The following is a 27,164-nucleotide window of genomic DNA, read 5'->3' as shown; positions in this document are numbered from 1 at the left end:
GAATTTAACTATTTGCGTGTATACACACACACACACACACACACACACACACACACACACACACACACACACACACACACACACACACACACACACACACACACACACACACACACACACACACACAAAGTAATTCACAGTATTTATTATTATGTACTGCATTACACTGCTGCCACATAACAACAAATTTCATGACATATGCCAGTGATATTAAACCTGATTCTGATTTTAGTTTAGATATGTCGACCACAATGAAATCGGGTAGGTAAAAGGAAAGCAAATATTCCTGGGAACATCTTCAACTTTATTCAAGCAAATATTCCTGGCAACATCTTCAATTTTATTCAAGATAATTAAAGAAGAAGTGCATTGAAAAGAACGGTAAGGTAGAGATTCTGCGAGCATGCTGTCACAGACGTTGAATTGTATAATTCATTGGTTTTACCTTCCACTTTAAATCTTCAGAGTGCTATTTCATTCAAACAGTGACTGGTGATCAAACGAAGGAATTTGCCGATCGCTTACATCTGGATAGGAGTGAAAGATAAACCTGATACAATTAATTCTACAATACTGAGTCTGCTATCAATGAGGAGCGCGAGTATAATTCTCTATCTACATCTCCGCTATCCTGCTTCTATTCATTTTCTGGGCAAAAAGGATGACACTTTATTAATATTTGCACTTAAATATTTTGTTTTTATAAAAAAATAAACTTGACCAATTTTGAAAACAAGCCTCTTTACTCTGCACCCGTTGCAAGAAATCAAAAAGTCTCCAAGTATCACTGTTTGAAAGAAGTGAAAAGTATAGTTGAAAATCCTGCATTTTTGCAACATGTAAAGTGGAAAGAACATTTCAAGTTAATATTTATAGGGGGATGCATGTAAAGTTTGGTCCTGATATGAAAGTCAGAGTTTGAGAACATATTGGTTTTATGGTTTTGTTGTCCAGCACCACTTTCAGTATGTTCCTTCCTTCCAAAAACTAACAGCTCAGGTAAAATCTGAATGCTTCCCAGGCAACCGTTCGGGGAGGGTTATTAAATTTGACCTGGTACCCTAAAAGATTTAATTGCCTTCTGATCTCCACAGTCCACCATTCAGGATATTTGCTACATAAATGCGGCCTTTCTGTGCAAAGGGCTTGAGGCGAGGAGGGCGGTGTAGTGAGGATTTTTCCATGATGCCTAAAAGATGCGCAGAACAGCAGATTCTCTTATCATTCCATCAGCACTGAAGCCTATTTAAAGACCCAGAACTGAAAGAAAGAAAGACAACACCCACTCGGATCCTGCTGAACAAGGCGTCCCATCTTTTTGCTTTCCAAACTGTTGATCTTTCCCTAAACACGTTGCCAAGATGATGATTGGAAACAAATACTGGGCAAAGAGGGGAATGTCGCTGGATTCAGCCTTATTGGAAGGGAATCAGGTGAGTGCCCAGACGGAGATTTATCCCAGACCATTTCAATTAGTAAATTCTAGATTTTTAATTGTACTTGACTTGTGCAATCTTATCCCAAAATTAAACTTTGAACTAAGTGATCAATAAATGATAATCAGCGAGTTCCCAGCCAGCGATTTATTCCAATCCATTTCAATTAATAAATGGAATTCTAGATCTTTAATTGTATCTGACTTGTGCAATCTTATCCCAAGGTTAAACTTTGAGTTAAGTGGTCAATTAGTGATAATCACTTGGAGATTGTAAGTATTTTTGTTGAACTTGAGCTACGATTCTTGTTTGTTTTTGTTAAAAGCTGCTCGTACAATAGCAGTAGAGCAACATATAAATGGTAATCACTTTGAATTCATTCTGGGGGAGAGAGAGAGAGAGAGGCATATTGATGATGGCAATATTCACTGCCCAGTTCCTCTCTCTGTTTACATCAGACTGCTCAAATGACACAAATTGTCACTAGTAAAATATTAGTAATGATGGGTATGCTGTTTCATATGTTGAAATCAAAAGATAATCAACTGGTCTGAACTGGTATCTGTTAGGTAAATGAATTAGTGTTGAATTATTAAATAATCCTATGTTCCCAAATCATATTAAACACATGATGTTAAGTTGCTTCTATACTTACTTGCTGTCTGTTATGCTGCTGGCATTTTGGACATCAGTGAAGCTCCTCCATCTCTGGGGGTGTTCAGGGCTTCTGTCATCATATTAGTAGATTCCCCTTGGATTTCACTTCTGTCAGTCATGCAAGTCCCTGGTGGAGACTCAGGAATACCATCAAAATGAGATGTAGTGGGATTCTTCATTGCAGTTTCCATAACAATTTTGTTTCACTAGTTAGTGTTGTTAGCCCCGAGTTGAACCTCCGAACCTGTGGGACTGGTGGACCACTTTTAGCCTGGCCTCTGCCCTTTGACCTGTTCAGCATGGGTGACCTTACCAACAGCCAAAGCATAAAGCCCTGACTCCAGCCAACACTGTGTCATTGAAGCACACAAGCCTCCAAACCATGATAAAGTCGTGGTCCTCTTGGAGGTTAATTTGCTTTTACCGATGTGGAAACAAATAGGTAAGCAGCTAGGCTCGGTATAGTTAGCAATATGAATGTAACTTAGACTATATCAAAGACAGCTATATTTTATCAAACAAAATAGTGACCAAAATCCAAAGTCAGGTTAAGAACTTGTTTGAAATTGATTTATAGCAGATTTGCTGGTGGTAGATTAATAATGAGATGAGCAATGTCAGGAGAAGGTGAGGCAGATGTCTATAGTTAACATTGCAGAAGGAAAAGGAACACCTCCATCTAATTATTTATCAGTTTTAAAACTGGAGGTAAATTTTCAATGTGCACATTGCAGGTAGGCAATATTTTTTATATAATGTTCATCTGTGATAGAGTGTTTAGGTTAAGAAACAAGTAAACATGGTAAAATGTTGCCTGATAGAAGAAGAATGCCTAGAGTTTGTGTAAACACAAGATATTCTGCAGATGCTGGAAATCTACAGCACCACACACAAACCACTGAAAGAACTCAGTGGGACAGGCAGTATCAGTTCCTGATGAAGGATCTCAGCCCGAAACATCGGCTCTTTATTCCTCTCTACTGATGCTTCCTGACCTGTTTGCTTTTGTATATTTTTATTTATTGAGATCTAACGTAAACTGTTACCACAACTCTGAATAAAATTCATAGTGACAGGTGAGAATTAGTTAAGGCAAATTCTAACAGAAATAATGTAATGCAATAAATATAATTCATCGACGTCAACTGTGTTTGACATTATTTTTAGTTTGCCTGAATATTCAGTTGATTGTAGTTGCAAGAAATTGACCAAAGTTTGATGATATCCAGAATTACTTTGGTCTTCATTTTGCTAATAAACTGCTCAGTTAAGTATAAATACTTAATCAAAGCAGGTAGCCAGGTATATGTGGTGTGAACATATCAATGCTCATAAACAGAGTGCATCAATTATTATTTGGCTAATTCAGTCAGTGTATATCAAAGTATTTCTAATAATTATAAATTTTTATAGTTAGTATGTCACCAAAGGCACTTGCAAATTTCTACAGATGTACTGTGGAAAGCATTCTAACTGGCTGCATCATCATCTGGTGTGAGGAGGAGGGGGCACTGCACAGGATCGAAATAAGCTGCAGAAAATTGTAGACTCAGTCCACCATGGGCATCCCCACATCCAGGCCATCTCCAGGGAGCAATGCCTCAAAAAGGTTGTATCCATCATTAAAGACCCCCGTCACCCAGGACATGCCCTCTTCTCATCGCTGCCATCAGGGAGGAGATACAGGAGCCTGAAGGAACACACTCAATCATTCAGGAACAGCTTCTTCTCCTCTGCCAACCGATTTCTGAATGGACATTGAACCCATGAACACCACCAGACTAACTTTTTCTTCTTTTCTTTTTGCACTGTTTATTTAATTTAATTTTATATATATCTATACTTACTGTAATTCACAATTTCTATTATCTTGATAAAAACAGGCTATTCAGTCCAACAAAGCTTGCCAACTTCCTATTTACATAGTGTGTTGAAATAACTATTGAGTTTAGATTTGAAAGTCTCTAAGGCACTACTCTCAACTACACAACTAGGTAGTTTGTTCCAAGTGTCCACAACTTGCTGTGCAAAGAAATGCTTCCTGATGTTAGTCTGAAATCTCCCTTTAACCAGTCTCCACCCATGGCCTCCCGTGTCCTTGTTGATGGATTAATTCTGAAGTAGCAGCTGGCATCTACATTACTTATACCCTTAATGATTTTGAACACTTCTATTATGTCTCCTCTCATTCTACGTCTACTTAGACTAAATGATTGAATTCTTTCAATCCTTCTCCATAGCTCATACCCTGCAGACCTGGAATGAGTCTCATCGCCCTTCTCTGAACTTTCTCCAGTACCTTCACATCCTGCACGAAATATGGAGACCAAAACTGTACTCAGTACCCGAGGTGTGGCCTCATAAGTGCATTATATAGCTTAAGGAGAACATCTCTAGACGTGATCTCCACTGATCATGTTATATAGCCCAACATTCTAATATTATAGCCTAATATTCTATTAGCCTTCCTAATTGCTTCTGTACATTGTCTAGATGTTGATAGTAAAGAGTCTACCAGGATGACCAAATCCTTCTCATACATCTAACTCAAGACCCCCAATGTATATTTATATCTAATATTTCCACTTCCTATATGTAATATTTTACATTTACTTACATCAGATTTCATCTGCCATTTATCTGCCCACATATAGATTTTGTTTAGATCTAACTGTACTGATTCTGCTGCCTGAATGTTATCAGCCCACCCCCCCCCCCAATTTTGTGTTATCTGCAAACTTTACTAGTTTATTAATTACATGCTTATCCAATCATTAATGTAAATTAAAACTAGCAGTGGGCCCAAAACTGATCCCTGTGGAAACCCACATTTAACATCTTCTAGGTGTGAAAATGATCCTCTCATCATGACTCGTGGTTTTCTGTTTTTGAGCCAATTCTGCACCCATTCGCACACCTTACCCTGAATCCCTACATCGTGTAATTTGATGATTAACTTCAAAACTTGTCAAAAGCCTTCTGAAAGTCCAAGTAAATGATATCAACTGCTCTATTAATCTCATGAATTTTAGTTGCCTCTTTATAGAGCTCTAGCATATTAGTAAAGTATGATTTCCCCATGCTGGCTTTCTGCTAACATGCCTGTTCTTATCAGCTGCTTTTCCATCTCATTCTTTATTAATGTTTCCATTATCTTACCTACAATACACATTAAGCGTACTGGTCTGTAGTTACCAGGGTCAGTACGGTCACCTTTCTTATATACCGGGACAATGTTAGCCCATTTCCTGTCCTTAAGGATCTCGCAAGTCTTCATTGACTTTTGAAAAATACATGTTAGGTGTTTGTATATATAATTTCAGACCTCTTTAAGCACATTTGCATATATGTTGTCTGGCTCCGGAGATTTGTTAACTTTCAGCCTTTATAGCTGAAACAGAACCTCATTTTCTAAGATCTAAGCCACTTAAACCAATCTCAATACTTACTAGCATATTGCTAACATTTTTGCAGGTGAATACTTCAGTAAAATATGAGTTAAGAGTATCGGCTATGTTCTCTGCATAATTTAACACTACTTTATTATTCCTAATACACTTAACTTCCTCCTTGATTTTTCTTTTACTACTGAAGTATTGAAAAAATCTCATGGGATCAATCAGCATCATCAGCCATATCCTTCTCAACCTGCCTTTTAGCAATTCGAATTTCCCTCTTGCCTATAGCTCATATTTTCATTATTATTTTTTCTGTTTTCCTTACATAGCTATCTTTTCTATAATTTTTTGAGTATATCTTTTTTCATCCAGTAGATCCATGTGATCTATTGTTTTATTGTTTCTCCCGACTTTGGGTATGAACATTTTCTGCTCTGTTGAGCGCCATTGTAGTTTTGCTCATGAATGAACAAACCTTTATTTGATAAGATATCTTATAAAATTTACATATGGCTGAAAACAATAGAAACATATTCATTCGACCTCAAAGTCCATTCTGACTGACCTCATAAAATATATGTAGCAACCACTTGAACAAACAATGTCACTGTGGGAGACCAAGCGTAGGGAGTTATCCAGTATGATGTGCCATTTGGATCCAATCCAATAATAATTTCACAAAGTTGAAACATAGAAGCATAGAAAATAGGTGCAGGAGTAGGAATATATTCATTCCTTTATTAAGAACTAGCAAAACATACAATCCTGAAATGATGAAGCTTATGAAATTTAAACTAGTGATATTAAATGTACTAAGTGGACTGAAGCAAAGTTAAGTAGAGTTAAGTGATTTCAAATGTAATTGAGCAAAGTTAAGCAGTCAAGAAGAGATAGGACACCTGACGCTGCTGAGGACCCGCGACTCCGCCTTCAGAGCAGGTGACAAGGCAGCTCTAACAACAGCGAGGGCCAAACTGTCCCGAGCCATCAGAGGGGCAAAGCGTGCACATGCCCAGCGAATCCACAGCCACTTCCAGGACAGCGGCAACACACGGCGCATGTGGAAGGGCATCCGGGACATCACCAATTACAGGACAACATCAGCTGACTGTGCAGGTGATGCCTCCCTCCCAGATGTGCTGAATAACTTCTACGCCTGGTTTGAAGCGGAAAATGATGTGGCGGTGATGAAGTCCACCCCTCCTACAAATGACCAGGTGCTGTGTCTCTCCGTGGCCGACGTGAGAAGAACCCTGTGCAGGGTCAACCCACGGAAGGCTGCTGGACCAGACAACGTCCCTGCTAGAGTGCTCAGAGGATGTGCAGACCAGCTAGCAGATGTTTTCACTGACATCTTCAACATCTCCCTGAGCAACGCCACCGTTCCAAAGTGCTTCAAGGCCGCTACCATCGTCCCCGTACCGAAGAAGTCTTCAGTGTCCTGCCTAAATGACTACCGTCCCGTTGCACTCACATCCATCATCATGAGATGTTTCGAGAGGCTCATCATGAAGCACATCAAGACCCTGCTGTCCCCCTCACTGGACCCCCTACAGTTTGCGTACTGTCCCAACTGCTCAACAGACAACGCCATTGCCATCACCCTCCACCTGGTCCTAACCCACCTGGACAAAAAAGACACATACATTTGGATGCTGTTTATAGACTTCAGTTCAGCATTCAACACAATCATCCCTCAGAAACTGATTGGAAAGCTGAGCCTACTGGGCCTGAACACCTCCCTCTGCAACTGGATACTAGACTTCCTGACTGGGAGACCTCAGTCAGTCCGGATCGGGAGCAGCATCTCCAACACCATCACACTGAACACGGGGGCTCCCCAGGGCTGTGTGCTCAGTCCACTGCTGTTCACTCTGCTGACCCACGACTGTGTTGCAACACACAGCTCAAACCACATCATCAAGTTTGCGAATGACATGACCGTGGTGGGTCTCATCAGCAAGAACGATGAGTCAGCTTACAGAGAGGAGGTGCAGTGGCTAACGGACTAGTGCAGAACCAACAACCTGTCTCTGAATGTGAACAAAACAAATGAGATGGTTGTTGACTTCAGGAGGGCGCGAAGCGACTACTCTCCGCTGAACATCGACGACCCCTCGGTAGAGATTGTTAAGAGCACCAAATTTCTTGGTGTTCACCTGGCGGAGAATCTCACCTGGTCCCTCAACACCAGCTCCATATCAAAGAAAGCCCAGCAGCATCTCTACTTTCTGGGAAGGCCGAGGGAAGTCCATCTCCCCCCCCCCCCATCCTCATCACATTCTACAGGGTTTGTATTGAGAGCATCCTGAGCAGCTGCATCACTGCCTGGTTCGGAAATTGTACCATCTCGGATTGCAAGACCCTGCAGCGGATAGTGAGGTCAGCTGAGAAGATCATCGGGGTTTTTCTTCCTGCCATCAAGGACATTTACACTACACGCTGCATCTGCAAAGCAATCAGCATTATGAAGGACCCCATACACCTGTCATACAATATCTTCTCCCTCCTGCTGTCTGGGAAAAGGCTCCGAAGCATTTGGGCTCTCAAGACCAGACTATGTAACAGTTTCTTCCCCCAAGCAATCAGACTCCTCAATACACAGAGCCTGGACTGACACCTTGCCCTGTTTATTATTGTAATGCCTGCACTGTTTTTGTGCACTTTACACAGTCCTGTGTAGGTCTGTAGTCTAGCGTAGCTTTCTCTGTGTTGTTTTTTTACGTAGTTCAGTCTAGTTTTTGTACCATGTCATGTAACACCATGGTCCTGAAAAACATTGTCTCATTTTTACTATGTACTGTACCAGCAGTTATGGTTGAAATGACAATAAAAGTGACTTGACTTGACTTGACTTGACAGTCCCTAGCTCTAAAACTGTCAGAATAAAGCATGAACACATAATTAACTCTTCGCTATACCATGTGATTAGCTACCGTAATAAACATAATAAATGTGCAGCACAGAATACAGAGCAGATAGAAAACAGATGCACAGTTCCTACAGTACATGCTGTGTCTACCTGGAGTATTTAGATGATATAAATTCTGTTTCTCAGTTAGAACAAAATGACTGATTATTACTGTTTTTGTAGTCAGTATTATTGTTACTTTAATCATTTATAGTATTTAGAAATATTTTTTCAGCCATCAGTTATTGACAGGTTTCTCCATCTCAGTCAATAAGTCTGAAAATTCATTACATACCATCGTTAATCCCTGCTCATACATTTGACAATATGTATATAAATAAATTATCTTTGCAAAGAAAGACAAAATCTATTCATTAACCTTGAAGCTGAAATCAATAAACTGGACTTATGGAATAAAATGTCCATATCACATGTAGCTCTGCTTGACTAACACCATAGTGTTGAGCTCTATTACAGTTCGGATATTCAAGGGTTCAGAGTTCAATTCCAGTGCCATCTGCTAGCTGTACGTCCTCCCTGTGGAATGCCTGGGTTTTCTCTGGTGCTCCAGTTTCACCCCACAATCCAAAAGACGTACTGGGTTGGTTAATTGGTCATTGTAAATTGCCTCGTGATTAGGGTTAAATAGAGTTGTCAGGGTTTGCTGAGGCGGCGTGACTCGAAGGCCTGGAATGCCCTCCTCTGCGCTGTATGACTAAATAAACAAATAAAACTATACATGGAGATGGCTTCTTTACGTTGCTTTTACTATTTTCTTTAAAGACTAAGACTTCATAGAACGATGAGGTACTGTAGATACAAGATTCTGTTGGCATGCTGTGATCATTTTCTGATCACTTCCTCCCGGGACAGAGCTTTCATCATTTTTGTAAGTTTGGGAGTTTCAGCTGCTTGACCGTCCCCCCAGCGATCTAAACTAAAGGCTGGGCAGTCGTGCACTGCATGTGCCTAAGTTTCTAAGATTCATCCTTAGCTAACAATACACGACTGTAAAATGACACCACCCCTTGCATCCCCAGTGAGCAGAGGGGTTATTGCTTCCTGATAACAGACGTGTGAGGACCCTGTACTGAGAAATAGAACACCTTTTTCTGTCTAGTATATCTCCTGTGTTTATTACTCCATGAATCCTCATGACAATGACTAATGTCAATTGAAATTCCACTACAAAGAAATAGAAGATAAAATGTTACTGAAAAAAGACTTGACAATTAGGGTCTACGAGCTATTGATTTATTTATTGGGATATAGTGCAGAAAAGGCCCTTCCAGCTACACCGTTTTGCAACTCACTGATTTAACCCTAGCCTAACTGCAGAACAATTTAAAATGACCAATTAACTAAATAACCTTTATGCCTTAGTTCTGTGGGAGGAAACCAGAGCACCTGGAGGAAACACAAGCATTTCGTGAGAAGAACGTACAAATTCCTTTCAGACGGTGCCAGAATTGAACTCCAAACCTTTTTTCTATTTACTTTTAATCGTGATACAGCATGGAGTAGGACCTGTGATCCCCTGATTTAATCCTAGCTCAATCACAGGACTATTTACAATGACCAACTAACCTACCAGTGGTGGGAATTGAACCTGGATCACCTGTAAAGTGGTGTGCTAACCACTATGCTACCATGGTGCCTGCAGTTGTGTGCAATAGTGGCCAAGTTCTATAGAAGTTTGGAAATTTACAATTTAGTAGCAGTCTGTTTCACAATTGCACTCATGTCAGCAAATAATGAATTTTGGATTAAACACTGTTATCTGAATTATTTTACGTCATGACTTTGTCTAGTGTTTCTTGCAACTGCGTTAGAATCTGAATCAGGTTTACTCTCACTGATTTACTGTAAAACTCTTGGCTAATTTCTCTATACCACAGAACACCTCATTCATTTGCAGCTTCCACTGAAAAGAGATTTAGCCAACATAAATTGTAAAAATAGAGGGCTATGGGTAACCTAGTAATTTCTAAGGTAGGGACATGTTCGGCACAACTTTGTGGGCTGAAGGGCCTGTATCGTGCTGTAGGTTTTCTATGTTTAAATTACCCCTCAAAAACAGGTTTGTGGAGTTCTGCCTTCAAACTAATTAACAATTGAGTTATAATGGAAGATTGAATAGGTTAGGACATTATTCCTTAGAACATAGAGGATTGAGAGGAGATTTGGTATAGGTATAGAAAATTATGGCAAACGGAACGTTGGCCTTCATTGCTAGAGGCATTGAATTTAAGAGTAAGGATGTTATGCTGCAACTGTACAGGGTACTGGCGAGGCCGCACCTGGAGTACTGTGTGCAGTTCTGGTCTCCTTACTTGAGGTAGGATATACTGGCTTTGGAGGCAGTGCAGAGGAGGTTCACCAAGTTGATTCCAGAGATGAGGGTGTTAGACTATGAGGAGAGATTGAGTTGCCTAGGACTGTACTCACTGGAATTCATTAGAGGAGGTCTTATAGAAACAAATAAAATTATGAAAGGGATAGATAAGATAGAGGCAGGAAAGTTGTTTCCACTGGTAGTTGAAACTAGAACTTGGGGCCATAGCCTCAAAATTCGGGGGAGTAGATTTAGGATGGAGATGAGGAGGAACTGCTTTTCCCAGAGAGCGGTGAATCTGGAATTCTCTGCCCAATGAGGTGGTGGAGGCTACTTCAGTAAATATATTTAGGACAAAATTGGATAGATTTTTGCATAGTATGGAAATGAAGGGAAAAGGCATTTAGGTGGAGATGAGTCCACGGCCAGATCAGCCATGATCTTATTGAATGGCAGAGCAGGCTCGATGGGCTAGATGGCCGACTCCTGCTCCTATTTCTTATGTTCTTATGAGGGGTTTAGATATAGGGTAAATGCAAGCAGGCTTCTTCCACTGAGGAGTAGAGGTCATGGGTTAAGGGTGATGGGTGAAAAGTTTAAGGGGAACATAAGGGGAAACTTCTTCGCTCAGATGGCTGTGAGATTTTGGAACAAGCTGCCAGTGCCAGTGTTGCATACAAGCTTTATTTCAACATTTAAGAGAAGTTTGGACAGGTACATGGATGGTAGGGGTGTGGCTCCAGTGCAGGTCAATGGGAGTAGGCAGATTAGACTTGATGGGCTGAAGTGCCTGCTTCTGTCCTGTACTTTTCTATGACCAGTTCATGGTTCATAGTTCTTCAGCTGCTCACCCAGGAACCTTTTAGATGTGTGATTGTTTCTCTCTTCACAGGCAGTGGGTTCCAGACAGACCCCTACCAACTGTGAAATGGATTCCTTGCTTAGCCTTCTACTGTCGATGGCTCCTGGCTCGGGACCTTCTTGCACAGGCCAGCAGGTCCTAACTGCTTACCCCATCCTTAACAAGGCATTTCTAGACTCTACCATCAGTATCCTTTGTTCCAAAGGCAACGATCTCAGTTGGCAAAAGGACATAACTAAAAACAAAGGAATGTAATTAGGTTATTTGGACCTTCAGGTCTGTTCAATAATGCTGATGCACTAAACTGTCTTTCTGCACTCCGCATCACCTTTGTTTCCCTTAGCAACCAAGTCTCCATTTTGATTTAACTGAAAAATTGAGCTCCTGGGTAGTGAATTCCAACGAGTCACTGCTCTTTCGAATGAATCCGATGTGAGTGTGACATAAGAACAACAAACGTGCAGCTTTTTCAGTGGAGATGCCAGTTAAGTTAATTATGTAGCTGGAAACTTAATGCATTTCAATTCTGCCTTTGAGATCTGTGTTCCACGTGGGCGCACTGAACAGCTGTGCAAAGAACACAGTGCTTCATCTCTGTCTACTGGTGTCTTTAGTGAGGTAGAAGGTGCAAGGGATGATCAGCACATTGATCCACAGTTGTTTGTAGGGTTGTGCGCCAAGCCTGGAGGGTAGGTCTTAAGTGTTTCGTCACCAGTTGATCTGACTCTTCAGAGTGTTGTTTCTGCCGAGTGCTTGAGTTTATATCGGTCTGATTCGTTGTTCTGTTAGGTTGCTGTCGCGCTGGCCGCTAGTCTCCACTGAATCCACATGCCAGGCTGCAATTACAAGAAATGTAATAGAAATAACACACACAAAATGCTGGAGGAACTCAGCAGGCCAGGCAGCATCTAAGGGAAAAAGTACAGTTGATGTTTTTGGCCGAGATTCTTCAGCAGGACTCCAAAGCAAACAACCTCAGTTGACAATGTAATAGAAGTATTTTTGGGTCTATATTCTGTGAAAAGAAGAAATATAATTGTTGGACATTCAGTTAGCAAATGCAAGAAGACTGCTATGGAGGCACTTCTGTCAAAGTGGTGTGTGTGTGTGTGTGTGTGTGTGTGTGTGTGTGTGTGTGTGTGTGTGTGTGTGTGTGTGTGTGTGTGTGTGTGTGTGTGTGTGTGTGTGTGTGTGTGTGTGTGTGTGTGTGTGTGTGTGTGTGTGTGTGTGTGTGTGTGTGTGTGTGTGTGTGTGTGTGTGTGTGTGTACAGTATGCATAAGGAAGTGAGAAGTGACCGTGCTGTGTTTAGCTTGGAACAGTCAGAGTGCCTTCAGCTCAGTGCTGGGCTTGCTTTTGAAAACTCCCCCAAAGACACAAGGGAGCTTTGTTGTTTAAAAAGCCACAGATGGTAACTCAAGGCTAAGCAGATGGGAAGCAGTGTAGGTCAGCCGAAGGTGGGAAAGGCTCATTAATCTTCCTAAGGGCTCCAGCAGTGAAGGACTCCGATGAATTAATCTATACATCCTTGGAAAAATGCACTGCAATGTAACCTGGCAAGGCTTCTCCTTGTAACCATTACCACCTGGAAGGACAAGGATCACGGGTGTAATACAAAGAAATATCATCCTCCAACCTCATCATGACACTGTCACTTTACCTATCACCTCTCAGCTTCTTCATCCCCCTCCCCCACCTCCCACTTCCACCTCACCGGCCTCGGCAATCACCTGCCAGCTTGTACTCCTACCCCTCCTCCCCCTTTCTTAATCTGGCTTCGGCCCCCTTCCTTTCCAGGTCTGATAAAGGATCTCAGCTAAAAATATCGACTGTTTATTCATCACCATACATGCTGCCTGACTTGTTGAGTTTATTTAGTTTCTTTTTATCTACGTACAGCAGGGTCCACAGATTTTATGGTTAATGGTAGAGGTCCACAGCATAAAAAGGGTTGGGAATCCCTGATTTAGAGCTTTACAGTGCAGTAACAGGCCTTTCCAGCCCAACAAGCTCACGCTGCCCAATAACCCATGTGGTCGAAAAACCCGCTAGCTCGTACAGCTTTGGAACGTAGGAGGAAACCAGTGCACCCAGACAAGACCCACGCGGTCGGGGAGAATGTGCAATTTTCTTACAGACAGCGGTGTATTGAACCCGGGTCTCAAGAGTTGTAATATTTTATGCTAGAATCAGAATCAGGTTTAATATCACTGGCATATGCCGTGAAATGTGTTGCTTTGTGCAGCTATGTTTTAGTTTTCAGTCCAAAGTTCCTTCAGCATCTTATTTATTTATTTACTGAGATTCTGTGAGGAAAAGGCCCTTCCAGCCCTTCCAACCCTTCGAGCTATGCTGCCCAGCAGAACCCTGGTTTAACCCTAGCCTAGTCATGGGACAATTTACAATGACCAATTAACCTACCAACCTGTACGTCTTTGGACTGTGGGAGGAAACCCACGTGGTCACAGGGAGAATGTACAATCTCCTCATAGACAGCGGTGGGAATTGAACCCTGGTTGCCTGTACTGTAAAGTGCCCTGCTAACCAGTACGCTACCATGCTGTCCCACATGTGCGTGTTTCACCTCACATTTATTTGGATTAAACTCCATCTGTCACTTTTCAGCCCATTTCACCAACACATTGATATCTCTCAGCATCATAAGGCTACTTTCCTCATGATCAACGACTCTGCCAATCTACGTGTCATCTGCACATTGATTGATCACACCTGCCACATCCACATACAGGTCATTCATGCATATCATTAACAGCAGTGGTCCCAGCACCAGTGCTTGTGGGACACCATTTGTCATCCAATTGTACAATCAACCCTCTACCATCACTCTCTGTTTCCCGTTGCAAAGCCAATTTTTACTCTAGTTTGTCAACTAATCCTCGGTTCCACCGGGCTTAACCTTTGAACCCAGTCTCCCACGTGGGACTTGTCTAATGCCCACATGGCAGTCTAATGTGTATGTAAATTACATCGACTACATCAAACTCATTGACTTACTCTCTAAAAGAGAAGCCAACACACTTGACCGTCGTTACACCACCATCAAGAACACCTACCATGCCATCCCACACCCACAGTCTGATCACCTGGCTGTACTTCTACTCCCAGTGTATCGGCAGAGTCTAAAGACTGCAGAACCAGGGGTGAGGACAAAGGAAGTGTGGTCAAGGGTGGCAGAGTGCTTACATATGGTGTGCTGGAAAGTTTGTGAACCCAGTAGAATTTTCTCTATTTCTTCATAACCGTGATCTAAAATGTGATCAGATCTTCACGCAAGTCCTAAAGCTAGATAAAGAGAACCCAAATAAACAAGTAACAGAAAAAACATTATACCTGTTCATTTATTTATTGAGAAAAATGATCTGAATTACATATATATGTTGGAAAAAATGTGTGATCCTTCTACAAAACCTATTTGGAGTCAGGTGTACCGACTGAACAAGTATAATGTTTTTTTTGTGTTATTTATTTAATTGGGTTCTCTTTATTTAGTTTTAGGACATGTGAATATCTAATCACATTTTAAGTCATATTTATGCAGAAATAGAGAAAGTTCTACAGGGTTCACTGATTTTCTAGCACCACTGTAACTGCTTTGAGCCAGTGGACTGGGCAATATTCAGGGATTTATCTTCAAATTCGAACGAATACACCACTGACTTCATTAAAACCCGTGAGGATGAGTGTGTGTCTTCAAGAACATTCAGGACATACCTAAATTAAAAGCCGTGGATGAACCAGGAAATTCATGTCTGCTGAGGGCTAGATCTCTGGCATTCAAGACAGGTGATCCAGAGCTATACAAGATGTCCAGGCTGACCTACAGCAGGCTATCTTAAGAGTTAAAAACAAATTCCGATTGATGTTAAAGGCTGAATTGGAAGTGTATCGGCTCTGGCAGGGTTTACAAACCATTGCTTCCTACAAAGTGAAACCTAACATCATGAGTAGCTGTGATGCTTCACTCCTAGGTGCATGCTTTGAAAGGGTGAATAAAACTACATCTATGCAAATCCCTGTAGCAGTCGGTGACCCTACGTACTTTGTCTCGGAGGCTGATGTCAGAACATCTTTCAAGAGGCTCTGAAAACCTGGGCTGAACAACTGGCAGGAGTCTTCAAGAACATCTTCAATCTCTCACTGCTGCAGTCGGAGGTTCCTACCTGCTTCAAAAAGGCGACAATCATTCCAGTGCCAAAGAAGAGCAGGGTGAGCTGCCTCAATGACCATCACCCGTTGGCACTCGCATCTACTGGGATGAAGTGCTTTGAAAGGTTGGTCATAGCTAGAATCAACTCCTGCCTCAGCAATGATCTGTGCCTGCTACAATTTTCTTATTGGCTCACTAGGTCTACAGTGGATGCAATCTCACTGCTTTCCACATGGCCTTGCATCATCTGGACAATAGTAATACCTATGTCAGGCTGCTGTTTACTGACTATAGCTCAGCATTCAACACAATCATACCCTCAGTTCTAATCAAAAAGCTCCAAAGCCTTGGCTTCTGTACCTCTGCAACTGGATCCTTGACTTCCTCCACAATCTGTGTGGATCGGAAATAACATTTCCTCCTCACTGATAATTAACACCAATGCACCACAAGAACGCATGCTGATCTACTGCTCTACTCTCTCTACACCTACAACTGTGTGGTGCAGCACAGATCCAGTGCCATCTATAAATTTGCCGATGACACAACTGCTTCGGATGTTGATGAGGAGGCGTACTGGAGTGAGATAGATCAGCTGGTTGAGTGGTGTCGCAACAACAACTTTGCACTCAGTGTCGGTATGACCAATGAATTGATTGTGGACTTCGGGAAGGGTTCGTCAAGGGAACACACACCAGTTTTCATTGATGGATCAGAAGTGGAAAGGGAGAGCAGTTTCAAGTTCATGGGTGTCAACATCTCTGAGGATCTATCCTGGGCCCAACATGTTGATGCAGTCACAAAAAAGGCACGACAATGGCTATATTTCATTAGGAGTGTGAGGAGAATTGGTATGTCACCAAAGACACTTGGAAATTTCTACACGGAAATATATACCGTGGAGAGCATCCTAACTGGTTGCATCACCGTCTGATATGGAGGGGACACTGCACAGGATTGGAAAAAGCTGCAGAAAGTTGTAAACTCAACCAGTCCCACCACAGGGACTAGCCTCTTCAGTATCAAAAACATCTTCAACAGGTGGTGCCTCAAAAAGGTGGTATCCATTATTATAAAGTAAATTTATTGTCAAAGTACATATATGTCACCATATACAACCCTGAGATTTGTTTTGTGGCGGGCTTACTCAGTAAATCCAAGAAGAATCGTTGAAAAACTGCTCTCAACAGGACAGACAATCAACCAATGTGCAAAAAGTGAAAGTGAGTCTATAGGTTGTGGGAACAGTTCAGTGATGATGTGAATGAAGCGGGGTGGAGCCTGATTCTGACTCTGTCAAAGCCATGTTCTACACTTAAATAAGCCTTCTTATGTTTCTGACAACTAAAATACTTCTCTCCTATATTTAATAATTTTGTCTGAAATCCTTTGCAGGTAAATAAAGGATGTCACAGCAAATATGAAGAGAAGAAAGGTAAGAAAGAAAGTAGCAAGAATGAACCGACAAGGGCGACACTTATGTTTGCCTTGAAAAATGAAGTAGATGGACTGGTGAAAGCCCTCCAGATCTTTCAGGTAAGATTTAGCTGTGTGCAGGAAAACAACTCTCCCCAAAGGGATGACCTTTAACTATGGAAGACTAACATGATATCTTAAGAGTATTGGTATGAACTTTATAAACGTAAAAGATTTTGCAGATACTGGAAATCTACAGTAACACACACAAAATGCTGGAGGAACTCAGCTGGTCAGGCAGCGTCTGTGGAGATGAATAAAATGTCGATGTTTTGGGCGGAGACCCTTCGTCAGGACTCATCGTTCATCAACATGTTTCAGGTCGGGACCCTACATCAGGGATCCTGATGAAGGGTTTCGGCTTGCAAAGTTGACCCTTTATTCCTTTCAATAGATGCTGCCTGACATTCTGAACTTGAATTTGGGCCCTTAGCTCCTAAGTGGAGCCTAGGCCATTGATGACCTCCTGTTTCCATCTTCCTCTGAAGCCGATGGTATGGTTAGAGTTCATCAATGTTTCTGTAATCCATTGCATCCACTGTACAGGGGAATTGGCCTATACAACTTCACCAGAGGCCTGTTGGCCGGCCTTAACCCATCTCCACCTCTCATGACAGGAACGCGGGGTTGGAGTTTGAGAGGCCTGACCTTCTGTTCCTCCAAAATCTTTATTTGTGTTATTTTGGTAGAACTTTACTTTAAAAAAAAAACTTGGCCAGCATTCATTTTGAATCCTCTGTGAGGCCAGCAGCAACTTCTGCAGTCTGTACACCTGCAGGTTAAAATACAGAAATCTAGAAGATTTAGTCTGTGAAACCATACTCTTCCACGGGGGCGCTGTTGCATTTCAGAATTTATTGCAAGGATCCTCTCTTTTGATTAGACACAGCATTGCCCTATACAAATGTAACCCCTGGGTCGCCTCAGGCATCGCTCAAACTCGTTCTAGTCTAGGGGGAGCAGCCTTCGGCCCCGCCAAACTGGGTAATCAGCAGGTGTGGACGCTGTGTGATGTCCCCGCCTCGCCCAAAAAACAGACAGTACACCTTATGTGATTAAATGAGTACAATTTATAAAGATTACTATAACTAAGCGATTACTAACGATACAGTATATATGAAGAAGAAAAAAAAGAAAAGGCGCCAAACTTATCAAAGTCCAAACCACTTCGTGCACAACCGTTGGAGCTCAATTACTGAAGTCTTCTGGCATTCGATCCCCTCCGAACTCCTTGACCCGCCTCCTGGGACCCCCACGGTGGTCGACCAGACGCTCCACACTCCTCTGTCTCCGTCTCCTCTCCTCCCCGAAAACCTTGGGCCGGGGACCCCCGCTCAGGGTCCGTTCCGTCGCCCAGCTTCCAGCATCCCGTCCTCTCTCTCTCACTCCATCGCGCCGACCCCCCAAAATCCCCGCCAACAATCAGTTTACAGTCCCAAACAAGCTTCCAGCACTTATCATAACAAAGATGCCAGCATTCCTACTTTTCACAAAGGCGCCAGCATTCCTACTTTTAACAAAACAAAGACGCCATTTTGATTACATACACAGTAACAAAGGAAAAGAAAAAATCCCCTTTACACTCTCCCCCCACCAAATAAAAGTCATGTCCTCATGACTATTAGATAACTCGTCACCTTTCCTGCCAACACACCGTAACCCAAGCACAAGCAGTGACATCTCCTCCCCACACAGTAAACCTCACGCTCTGTTCCTTAGGCGCTATATAGGCCAACTATCTGGGCGTTCCCTAACCCTTCTGAGACCTCCGTACCCCCCTCACCTAAACCCTTAGGCTAGGACATAGCTGGGGATAACTTGGGTCCACTACCAACTCCTCTTTCAACCTCTCACTCATGCCCCACACTGCACACAGCTAACCCTCCCCACTACACCTGACTCAGTGGAAGAAAGGCCAAAGGTCTCTTCCTCAATCGAGGGAAAGTCAGCAAAAGGCAGCATGTACCACACATCCAGCACATCAGCCTTTGAATCCGTATTCTTCCTCATTTCTTTGATCGGTAGCTGCTGTTTGATCTTCTCCAAACGGAAACACATGGCCTGCACTGCTCCTGCAGTCTCTTCAGCCTCCTGCAATTGAGATTATCATCTTCTCTGGCCCCTGGCTCAGCAGTTCTGACTCCTGCATCCCGGCCATCTCAATCTGGAATGCAGTTACTCCAACAGCTTCTTCCACCCCGACCTGAAAAGCAGCAGTTAAAGATTGGTCACCCTCCAGTTCAGTATTCACTGCACTTCTCTCCAGCTTTTTTTTCTCCTCATGACTTCTTTCAGATCAACCTTCAGGTTTTGCACTTCATTTGAACTGTCGATGGTCATCTTCAGGTTCCCTTCAAGCTACCACTTCCCCCTTCCGAGATTTGTCCGCAATTTCTTCACCTCCGCAAACTCCCTTCTCCAGGCTCTCAGTTTGCTGTGGCCCTCAGTCAAACAACTTTCTTCGTTCTCTCCAACTTGTAAGTCTTTCAAATGGTTCCAGATCACTCTCTCCGGTCTCTCAGTCTTCATTTCAAACTTGATTCCGTAGAGACAGACACTCACGAGGTGCGACCTTCGCCAGCCCTGGCACGTGTCCAGAAAACACTTTAACTCTGTAGTTCTCAGCCGCTCCTGCAACGCCCTCACTTCATATTCTCCTGAGGCAAATCCAAATACCAAGAGATCATCCACATACGTCAAAATTCCAAACGCCTCCACACCCCCATGGTCTTCCACATGCCCTGCAGGAAGGTTGCAAGGGCTCCGGAGATACCCTGTGGTATCTTTTCGGACCGGAAGACTCCTAGGGAACTTATAACCGCCGTCTTCTCCTTGTCGGCCTCACTCATCGGGATCTGGCAACATCCACTCCTCAGATCCAGCACCTTAAACCTCTTCGCACCACACAAATAGGCCATCGCCTCTACGGCCCAATATAATCCATACACACTCTGCCTACGTCTGCCACGGCTGTAGGGGCCAGTCGCCACAACCTCTGCCTCACCGAGGTGTCTTCAGCAGTCAACTCCCCTCCCTGGTGGTATTTCGCAGTGTCCACTAAGAGGGTCTTACCCTCAGATACTCCTCCAGGCCATACCACCACCGGCTCTTGTTTGAATTCGGTATCGGCCCAATACTGCTACACACGTCCGCACAAGCAGCTCGAAACTCTGGGTGCATCGATAATGCCTCCAAACAGTGCTCACCCGCCTCCTCCGGGCAGGCCCCCAAGCGCACCAACAGGATATTGGTTCTCTCCATAACCGAAACGCTGCCCGTCTCAACAGTGTCCGGACACATCAGCATTAACGATTCACGAACCTCAGTCACCTCCACATTTGCCTCTAAGAACTCCATTTTCACTGACCAACAACCGTCGTCTTTATAATCACCGGTACTGGTACCCCAAATCTCCAGTGCCATCAATGTCGTCAAGGGTAAAGGCTTCCAAAAACGGTTATAAAACAAACTGTACAGCAACTTAACCGGTGCCCCGGTGCCGAGGATGGCTTTAACTTGACTTCCATCCATCCGTAACAACACCTGAGTGCGTGGTCCCTCTAAGCCTTCAGGAATAGGGTCTGTTCCTTGCGGGAGTTCCTTGGTACATTGCTGGGAACGTGCTCCCCCAGAGACCCCAAGCCGTTCCCCCACTGGGCCTCCTCTAAGTTTCCCGACACCTCTCGGATCAACGGAACAACTGATCCCCTTGACAGATCCCCCTGGCTCTGCAAGCAATTTATCTGCCCTCCTAACCAAAAGGGATACCCTAAAAACTTCCCACCAATCTCCTGCCACGGATATGATAAGCCCCCCAGCTGCGGCATTTGACTTCCAGTCGAACCACACGCATTTTCCCACACTTTCCCAGAACTGGCAGCTGTCACTTCGAGGTAATTGTGCCCGACAGTTCTAACAACGCTACCAGCCCGCCTACTCAAACTTTCAACCAATCCCTATTGCTTTCCCTCAGCCAAGCACTGCCACTCACCCAACAACTGAGAGGTCTGCTCCGCCCATGTCTCCGCCCCTTTAGGGCTGGACATTATTCCAACAACCGGGCGGAGCCTACCACTGCTGAAACATTCCAACCAGACCTTCCTCGCTCTCTTAACAGCATGGACAGCCCATGGTCCCACCACCTTTTCGTCAGCGCTAGTCGGAACTCGAACAACGACCTCCGGGCTACCAACAGCAGCCACCCCACCCAACACACATGCAGAGATAACCGGCAATCGCACACCCACAAAGGCACACCAGCTCTTCGCCGCAGACATAATTTAAAGAGGGCAATCACACAGCTTCCACAGAAATCAATCCCGGATGAGCCCCCACAATGTAACCCCTGGGTCGCCTCAGGCATCGCTCAAACTCGTTCTAGTCTAGGGGGAGCAGCCTTTGGCCCCGCCAAACTGGGTAATCAGCAGGTGTGGACGCTGTGTGATGTCCCCGCCTCGCCCAAAAAACAGACAGTACACCTTATGCGATTAAATGAGTACAATTTATAAAGATTACTATAACTAAGCGATTACTAACGATACAGTATATATGAAGAAGAAAAAAAAAGAAAAGGCGCCAAACTTATCAAAGTCCAAACCACTTCGTGCACAACCGTTGGAGCTCAATTACTGAAGTCTTCTGGCATTCGATCCCCTCCGAACTCCTCGACCCGCCTCCTGGGACCCCCACGGTGGTCAACCAGACGTCCACACTCCTCTGTCTCCGTCTCCTCTCCTCCCCGAAAACCTTGGGCCGGGGACCCCCGCTCGGGGTCCGTTCCGTCGCCCAGCTTCCAGCATCCCGTCCTCTCTCTCTCACTCCATCGCGCCGACCCCCCAAAATCCCCGCCAACAATCAGTTTACAGTCCCAAACAAGCTTCCAGCATTTATCATAACAAAGACGCCAGCATTCCTACTTTTCACAAAGGCGCCTGCATTCCTACTTTTAACAAAACAAAGACGCCATTTTGATTACATACACAGTAACAAAGGAAAAGAAAAAACCCCCTTTACACAAAGTTCAAAGTAAGTTTTATTACCAAAGTGAAAGATTTGCTGTATGTCACCACATAGAACCCTGAGATTCATTTTCTTGTGGGCACACTCAGCAAATAGTAACTACAACAGAATCAATGAAAGATCAGAGTGCAGAAGACCCCTTGTTTGGTGGAAAATTACATATTGCAAACTGCAGTGTAAGCAATTCAGAAGAAGTATATTTCAGAGGAATTTTGGAACAATTTTCTGCAGACCACAGAAAGTCACAAGTATTCTATGCTGTAAATGCATCCCGTTGTTAAGGCAACACTGAAGTTGCAGAACTTTGCAAATTCCAGGGGAGAAATGAAAACATCGTTGGTAGTTGGAGAACGTGTATTCTTACTTTCTGCTCAGTGAACCCACGGAAATGACTATACAGAGATAAACAGAACCAGATTCCAATACACTTGCACAGATTTGGTGCTAGCAACCAAAGATGAATTTCCTCCATTCAATATTCTTGTCTTGTAACTATCAAATTACCCTTCTCATTCAGTCAACTGGAAGTAATTCAGAAAATGTGTAGCTTGGGTGATTGATGGCTGGGTTGAGTTGTTCTCTGATTTTGGCAATTTATCTGCAAACATTTTGTCACCACATGAGGAAACATCATCAGTGCGCTGTTAATTAACACCACAATGAGCAGTCTCCTCGTACGGAGGCAAAACGTTTGCAGTTCAACTGCTAAAATCGGAGAACAACTCAACCCAACCATTCAGTCAGCTCTTTTTTGTGACTGTCTTTCAACTTCCTCTGCAAGTGCTACTACATTAATGCTGACTAGTTGCACTTAGAGAGCAAAATCAAGAGATTCTACCTATGCAGGAAATCCAGAGCAATACACACACAAATGCTGGAGGAACTCAGCAGGTCAGACAGTACTTATTGAAAGGAATAAATGGTGTTTCAGGCTGAGGTCCTTCTTCAGGATCGAAAATGAGAGGGGAAGATGCCAGAATAAGTGGGAGGAGGGGAGGAGTATACTTGTCAGGTGCTCATCATCTCCCTCTGCTTCCCATCCTTTTCCCTTTCTCCTATGGTCCATTCTCCTCTCCTTCTTCTCCAGACTTTACCTCTATCTATCACCTCCCATCTTCTCACAATATCCCTCTCCCTGACCCACCCACCTTCCCTCTCTCTTACCACCCATCTTTCCCACCTTATTGTGCCTTCTGCCCCCAGTCCTGAAGAAGGGCCTCGGGGCTATGGAGGGTTACGGTCTGGGTAAAGTCAATGGGAATAGGCAGTTTATATGATTCAGCATGGATCTGATGGGCCAATGGGCCTGTTTCTGTGCTGTACTTTTCTATGATATTATGACCATGACTCTAATTCTCTTTTTTCAGGAGAAGCACATCAGCCTTGTTCGTATAGAGTCCAGAAAGTCGAAGAGGAGAGATTCAGAAGTTGAGGTACTTGTAGACTGCAGCAGTGCCAAAGAAGATTTTAAGGAGCTGATTCAGTTACTGAGGGCCCATGCAAAGATTGTTTCATTGAATCTACTGACCAGTAACTGGATCGAGGAGGAAGGTACAAGTCACATCTTCAGCCTTTTATTTGTAATTGCCAAATTAGAAGTGGAACTGGGTCAAAGCATGTGGATGTTGATGTGAATTATGTAAATGTCCAGTTTTCACTGGATTTGAAACAAGGTGAGGGGTATAGATAGTGTAAATACAAGCAAGTGTTTTCCACTGAGGTTGTGTGAGACTAGAGCTAGAGATCATGTGTCAAGGGTGAAAGGTGAAATGTTTAAGGGGAACATGAGCGAAAACTTTGTCATTCAGAGGGTGGTGCGAGTGTGGAACGAGCTGCCTTTGAACGTGGTGGATGGGGGTTCAATTTCAACATTTAAGAGAAATTTGGATAGGTACACAAATGGAAGGGGTATGGAGGGTTGTAGTCTGGATGCAGACTGTTGGGACTGGGCAGAATAATAATTTGGCACAGTCTAGATGGGACAAAGGGCCTATTTCTCTGCTGGAATGTCTATCATTCTATAACTCTAACTTTTAAATCTTAACAAATATATTGATGAAGAAAGAGTTGCTCTTCAGAATCTTTGAATTTATCACCTAACATAGTAAGGTTAGGGTTCGGTACGCAGTGGTACTTTGCAGTGGTCAATTCCTTCGCTACACCTGCACCTTGGATGGCTTATTTCTGTCTTCTGGTAGATAGCAAAGGCCACTATCATGTGCTAAGTTTCCTCTTTATTTTTGTTTGTTCTGTATAAATAGTACGAAGATATACAACATTACTGGCTCGATTGGTCTAAGGAGGCAATTTACCAGAAATAGTGAACACGATCTCTTTACTCCTGCATTAGGTCCAAAGATAAGACCATAAGACATAGCAGCAAATTAGGCCATTCAGCCCATTGAATCAAAGTTCAAAGTAAAACTTAATATCAAACTATCTACATGTTACCATATACAACCTTGAGATTCATTTTCTTACCAGCATTCTCAGTAAATCCATTACAGAAACATAACCATAATAGACATGAAAGACCACATCAACTTGAGCTTTCACCCAGTGTACAAAAGACAATGAAGTATGCAAATACAAGAAGAAATAATAATAATAATAAAAAATAGATAGATAAATAAGCGATAAGGGTTGAGAACATGAGATGAAGAGTTCTTGAAAGTGAATTCATAGCATGTGGGAATATTTCAATGATGGGGTAATGAGAAGTTGAATGATGTTGGTTTAAGAGCCTGATGGTTGAGAGATAATAACTGTTCCTAGTGACGTGAGTCCTGAGGATCCTGTATCTTTTTCCCAATGGCAGACTGGCTATTCCATCATGATGGATTTATTAACCCTCTTATCCCTATTTTCCTGCTTTCTCCTCATAACTTTTAATGTCCTTACTAATCCAGAATATATCAGCCTCCACTTCAATTATACCTAATGACTTAGCCTCCCCAGCCATCCATGGCAATGAATTCCACAGATTCAATACCCTGTGGTTAAAAAAAGTTCATCCTTATCTCTGTTCTAAATAGATGGTCCCCTAGTCATTTGGTCCTGGACTCCCCCACTATAGGAAACATCCTCTCCACATCCTTCCTATCTAAGCCTTTCAATATTCAGTAAGTTTCAATGAAACACCCCTCTCATTCTATTAAACTCCAGTGAGTACAGGCCCAGGGTCATCAAATGCTCCACATGCGTGAACCCTTTCATTCTCATGAACTTTCTCAGGTCCCACTCCAAAGCCAGGATAAGGGGCCCAAAATTGCTTACAATACCCCAAGTGTGCTCTAGCTAATGCCTTCCAAGCCTCAGCATTACCTCTTTGCTTTATGTTCTAGTCCTCTTGAAATTAATGCTAGCATTGCAATTTGCCTTCCTTACTATCGACTCAACCTGCAAATTAACCTCTAAGTAATCCTTCACTAGGAATCCCATGTCCTTTGTCACCTTTGATTTCAGAATTTTCTCCCCGTTTAGGGAATAGTCTATGGTCTTATTCCTCCTGCCAATATATACGGCCGTACACTTCCATCCTCTTTGCCCATACTCCTCATCTGTCTTAGTTCTTCTGCAGACTCTCTGCTTCATCAGTACTACTTGCTCCCACCCACTACCTTTGTAACGTCCGCAAAACTGGCCAAAAAGCCATCGATCCTGTTACCCAAATCATTGACATATAAGATGCACAAGTGCACTGCTGCTATTGTTGCCTCAGGTTCCCATGGACTAACCTGATTCCTCATCTGAAATCCATTGGTAAACTAGTACCACAAGTACCAATATATCTAATACAAAGGGACATAACTTTAAGGTGGTTGGAGGGAGGTATAGGGGTTTGTCAGAGGTAGCTTTTTTTTACAGAGTGGTGGGTGTGAGGAACACGATGCAGGGGTGGTGGTAGAGCCAGATGCATTAGGGACATTTAAGAAACTCTTACCTTGACATCAGTTATTCTGATTTGAATTATGAACTGAAGTAGCAAATATAGAAAATTTCAAAAAAATGGTGCATGATAGGGAAATTTCATGGTGATTTTCATGATCAGCAGCCCAAGTCCATAAGATACACTAAATATTATTCAGGAAGCAAAATCTTTGTTGTCCAGTGTTATTGCATTGAGCTATACTAAAATTTTATTAATCAATAAATAGATTTCAACATGTTTTACACTGATGTCAACAGTAGAAATGACTAGACTCAAAGCAGTTAAGACGGGATTTCACTGGTCTGCCGCAATGAAGGTATCCAGGGTGCTCGTGGGCAGAGCCAAGTACAAATACTGCATTGTTTGCAATAAGACCATAAAATAGGAGCAGAATTAGGCCATTTGGCCCATCAAGTCTGCTCTAGCATTTCATCATGGCTGATCCATTTTCCCTCTCAGCCCCAATCTCCTGCATTCTACTCGTTTCCCTTCAGGTGCTGAGTAATCAAGTATCTATCAATCTTTGTCATAAATATGCCCAATGACTTGGCCTCCACCGCCACCTGCTGCAATGAGTTCAACAGATTCACCACACTGTCTGGCTAAAGAACTGCCTCCTCATCTCCATTCTCACCTCTATTCTGAGGCTGTGTGGCTCTCCCACCACAGGCAAGAAATCACAGACACAACATTCATGCTGCTTTGTAGTTGTGGTCAACACAGTGCTGTAACCTGTTTCGACAAAGAAGAGAACTTGTGGATTAATTTACTGGGAAGACATGGAATCTTTGTACAGTAAGGAACACCTCCCTTTGACAGATTGAGGGCCTCTCTCTGCTAGTCAAAGGCAGTGATAAAGTCTACAGTCACTGAAGTTCCTAATTGAATGGCATAGGTGGGTGCCTAAGACATATTACTGGTTAGCTTGTGCCCATTATCATGAAGACATGACTCAATATGTCCTGTGGAGGAA

The 27,164-nt window shown here is 43.1% G+C and overlaps 1 protein-coding gene across 1 annotated transcript in view; it reads left to right on the top strand.

Annotated features, from left to right (window-relative positions):
- The first annotated feature begins 1,131 nt into the window (after positions 1–1,131).
- LOC140734935 (tryptophan 5-hydroxylase 2-like) overlaps positions 1,132–27,164 on the top strand; it is a 63,676-nt gene continuing 37,643 nt past the window's right edge. Inside the window, exons 1-3 of the mRNA XM_073059654.1 lie at positions 1,132–1,433; positions 17,161–17,301; positions 23,628–23,811. Coding sequence (XP_072915755.1) covers positions 1,362–1,433; positions 17,161–17,301; positions 23,628–23,811 — 397 coding nt within the window. The 5' untranslated portion in view covers positions 1,132–1,361. The remainder of the gene's footprint in view (positions 1,434–17,160; positions 17,302–23,627; positions 23,812–27,164) is intronic.

Source organism: Hemitrygon akajei, chromosome 10 (assembly GCF_048418815.1).
Source record: "Hemitrygon akajei chromosome 10, sHemAka1.3, whole genome shotgun sequence".
NCBI lineage: Eukaryota > Metazoa > Chordata > Chondrichthyes > Myliobatiformes > Dasyatidae > Hemitrygon > Hemitrygon akajei.
The sequence above is the reverse complement of the archived record's forward strand: the minus strand, read 5'-3'. Positions and strand labels throughout refer to the sequence as shown.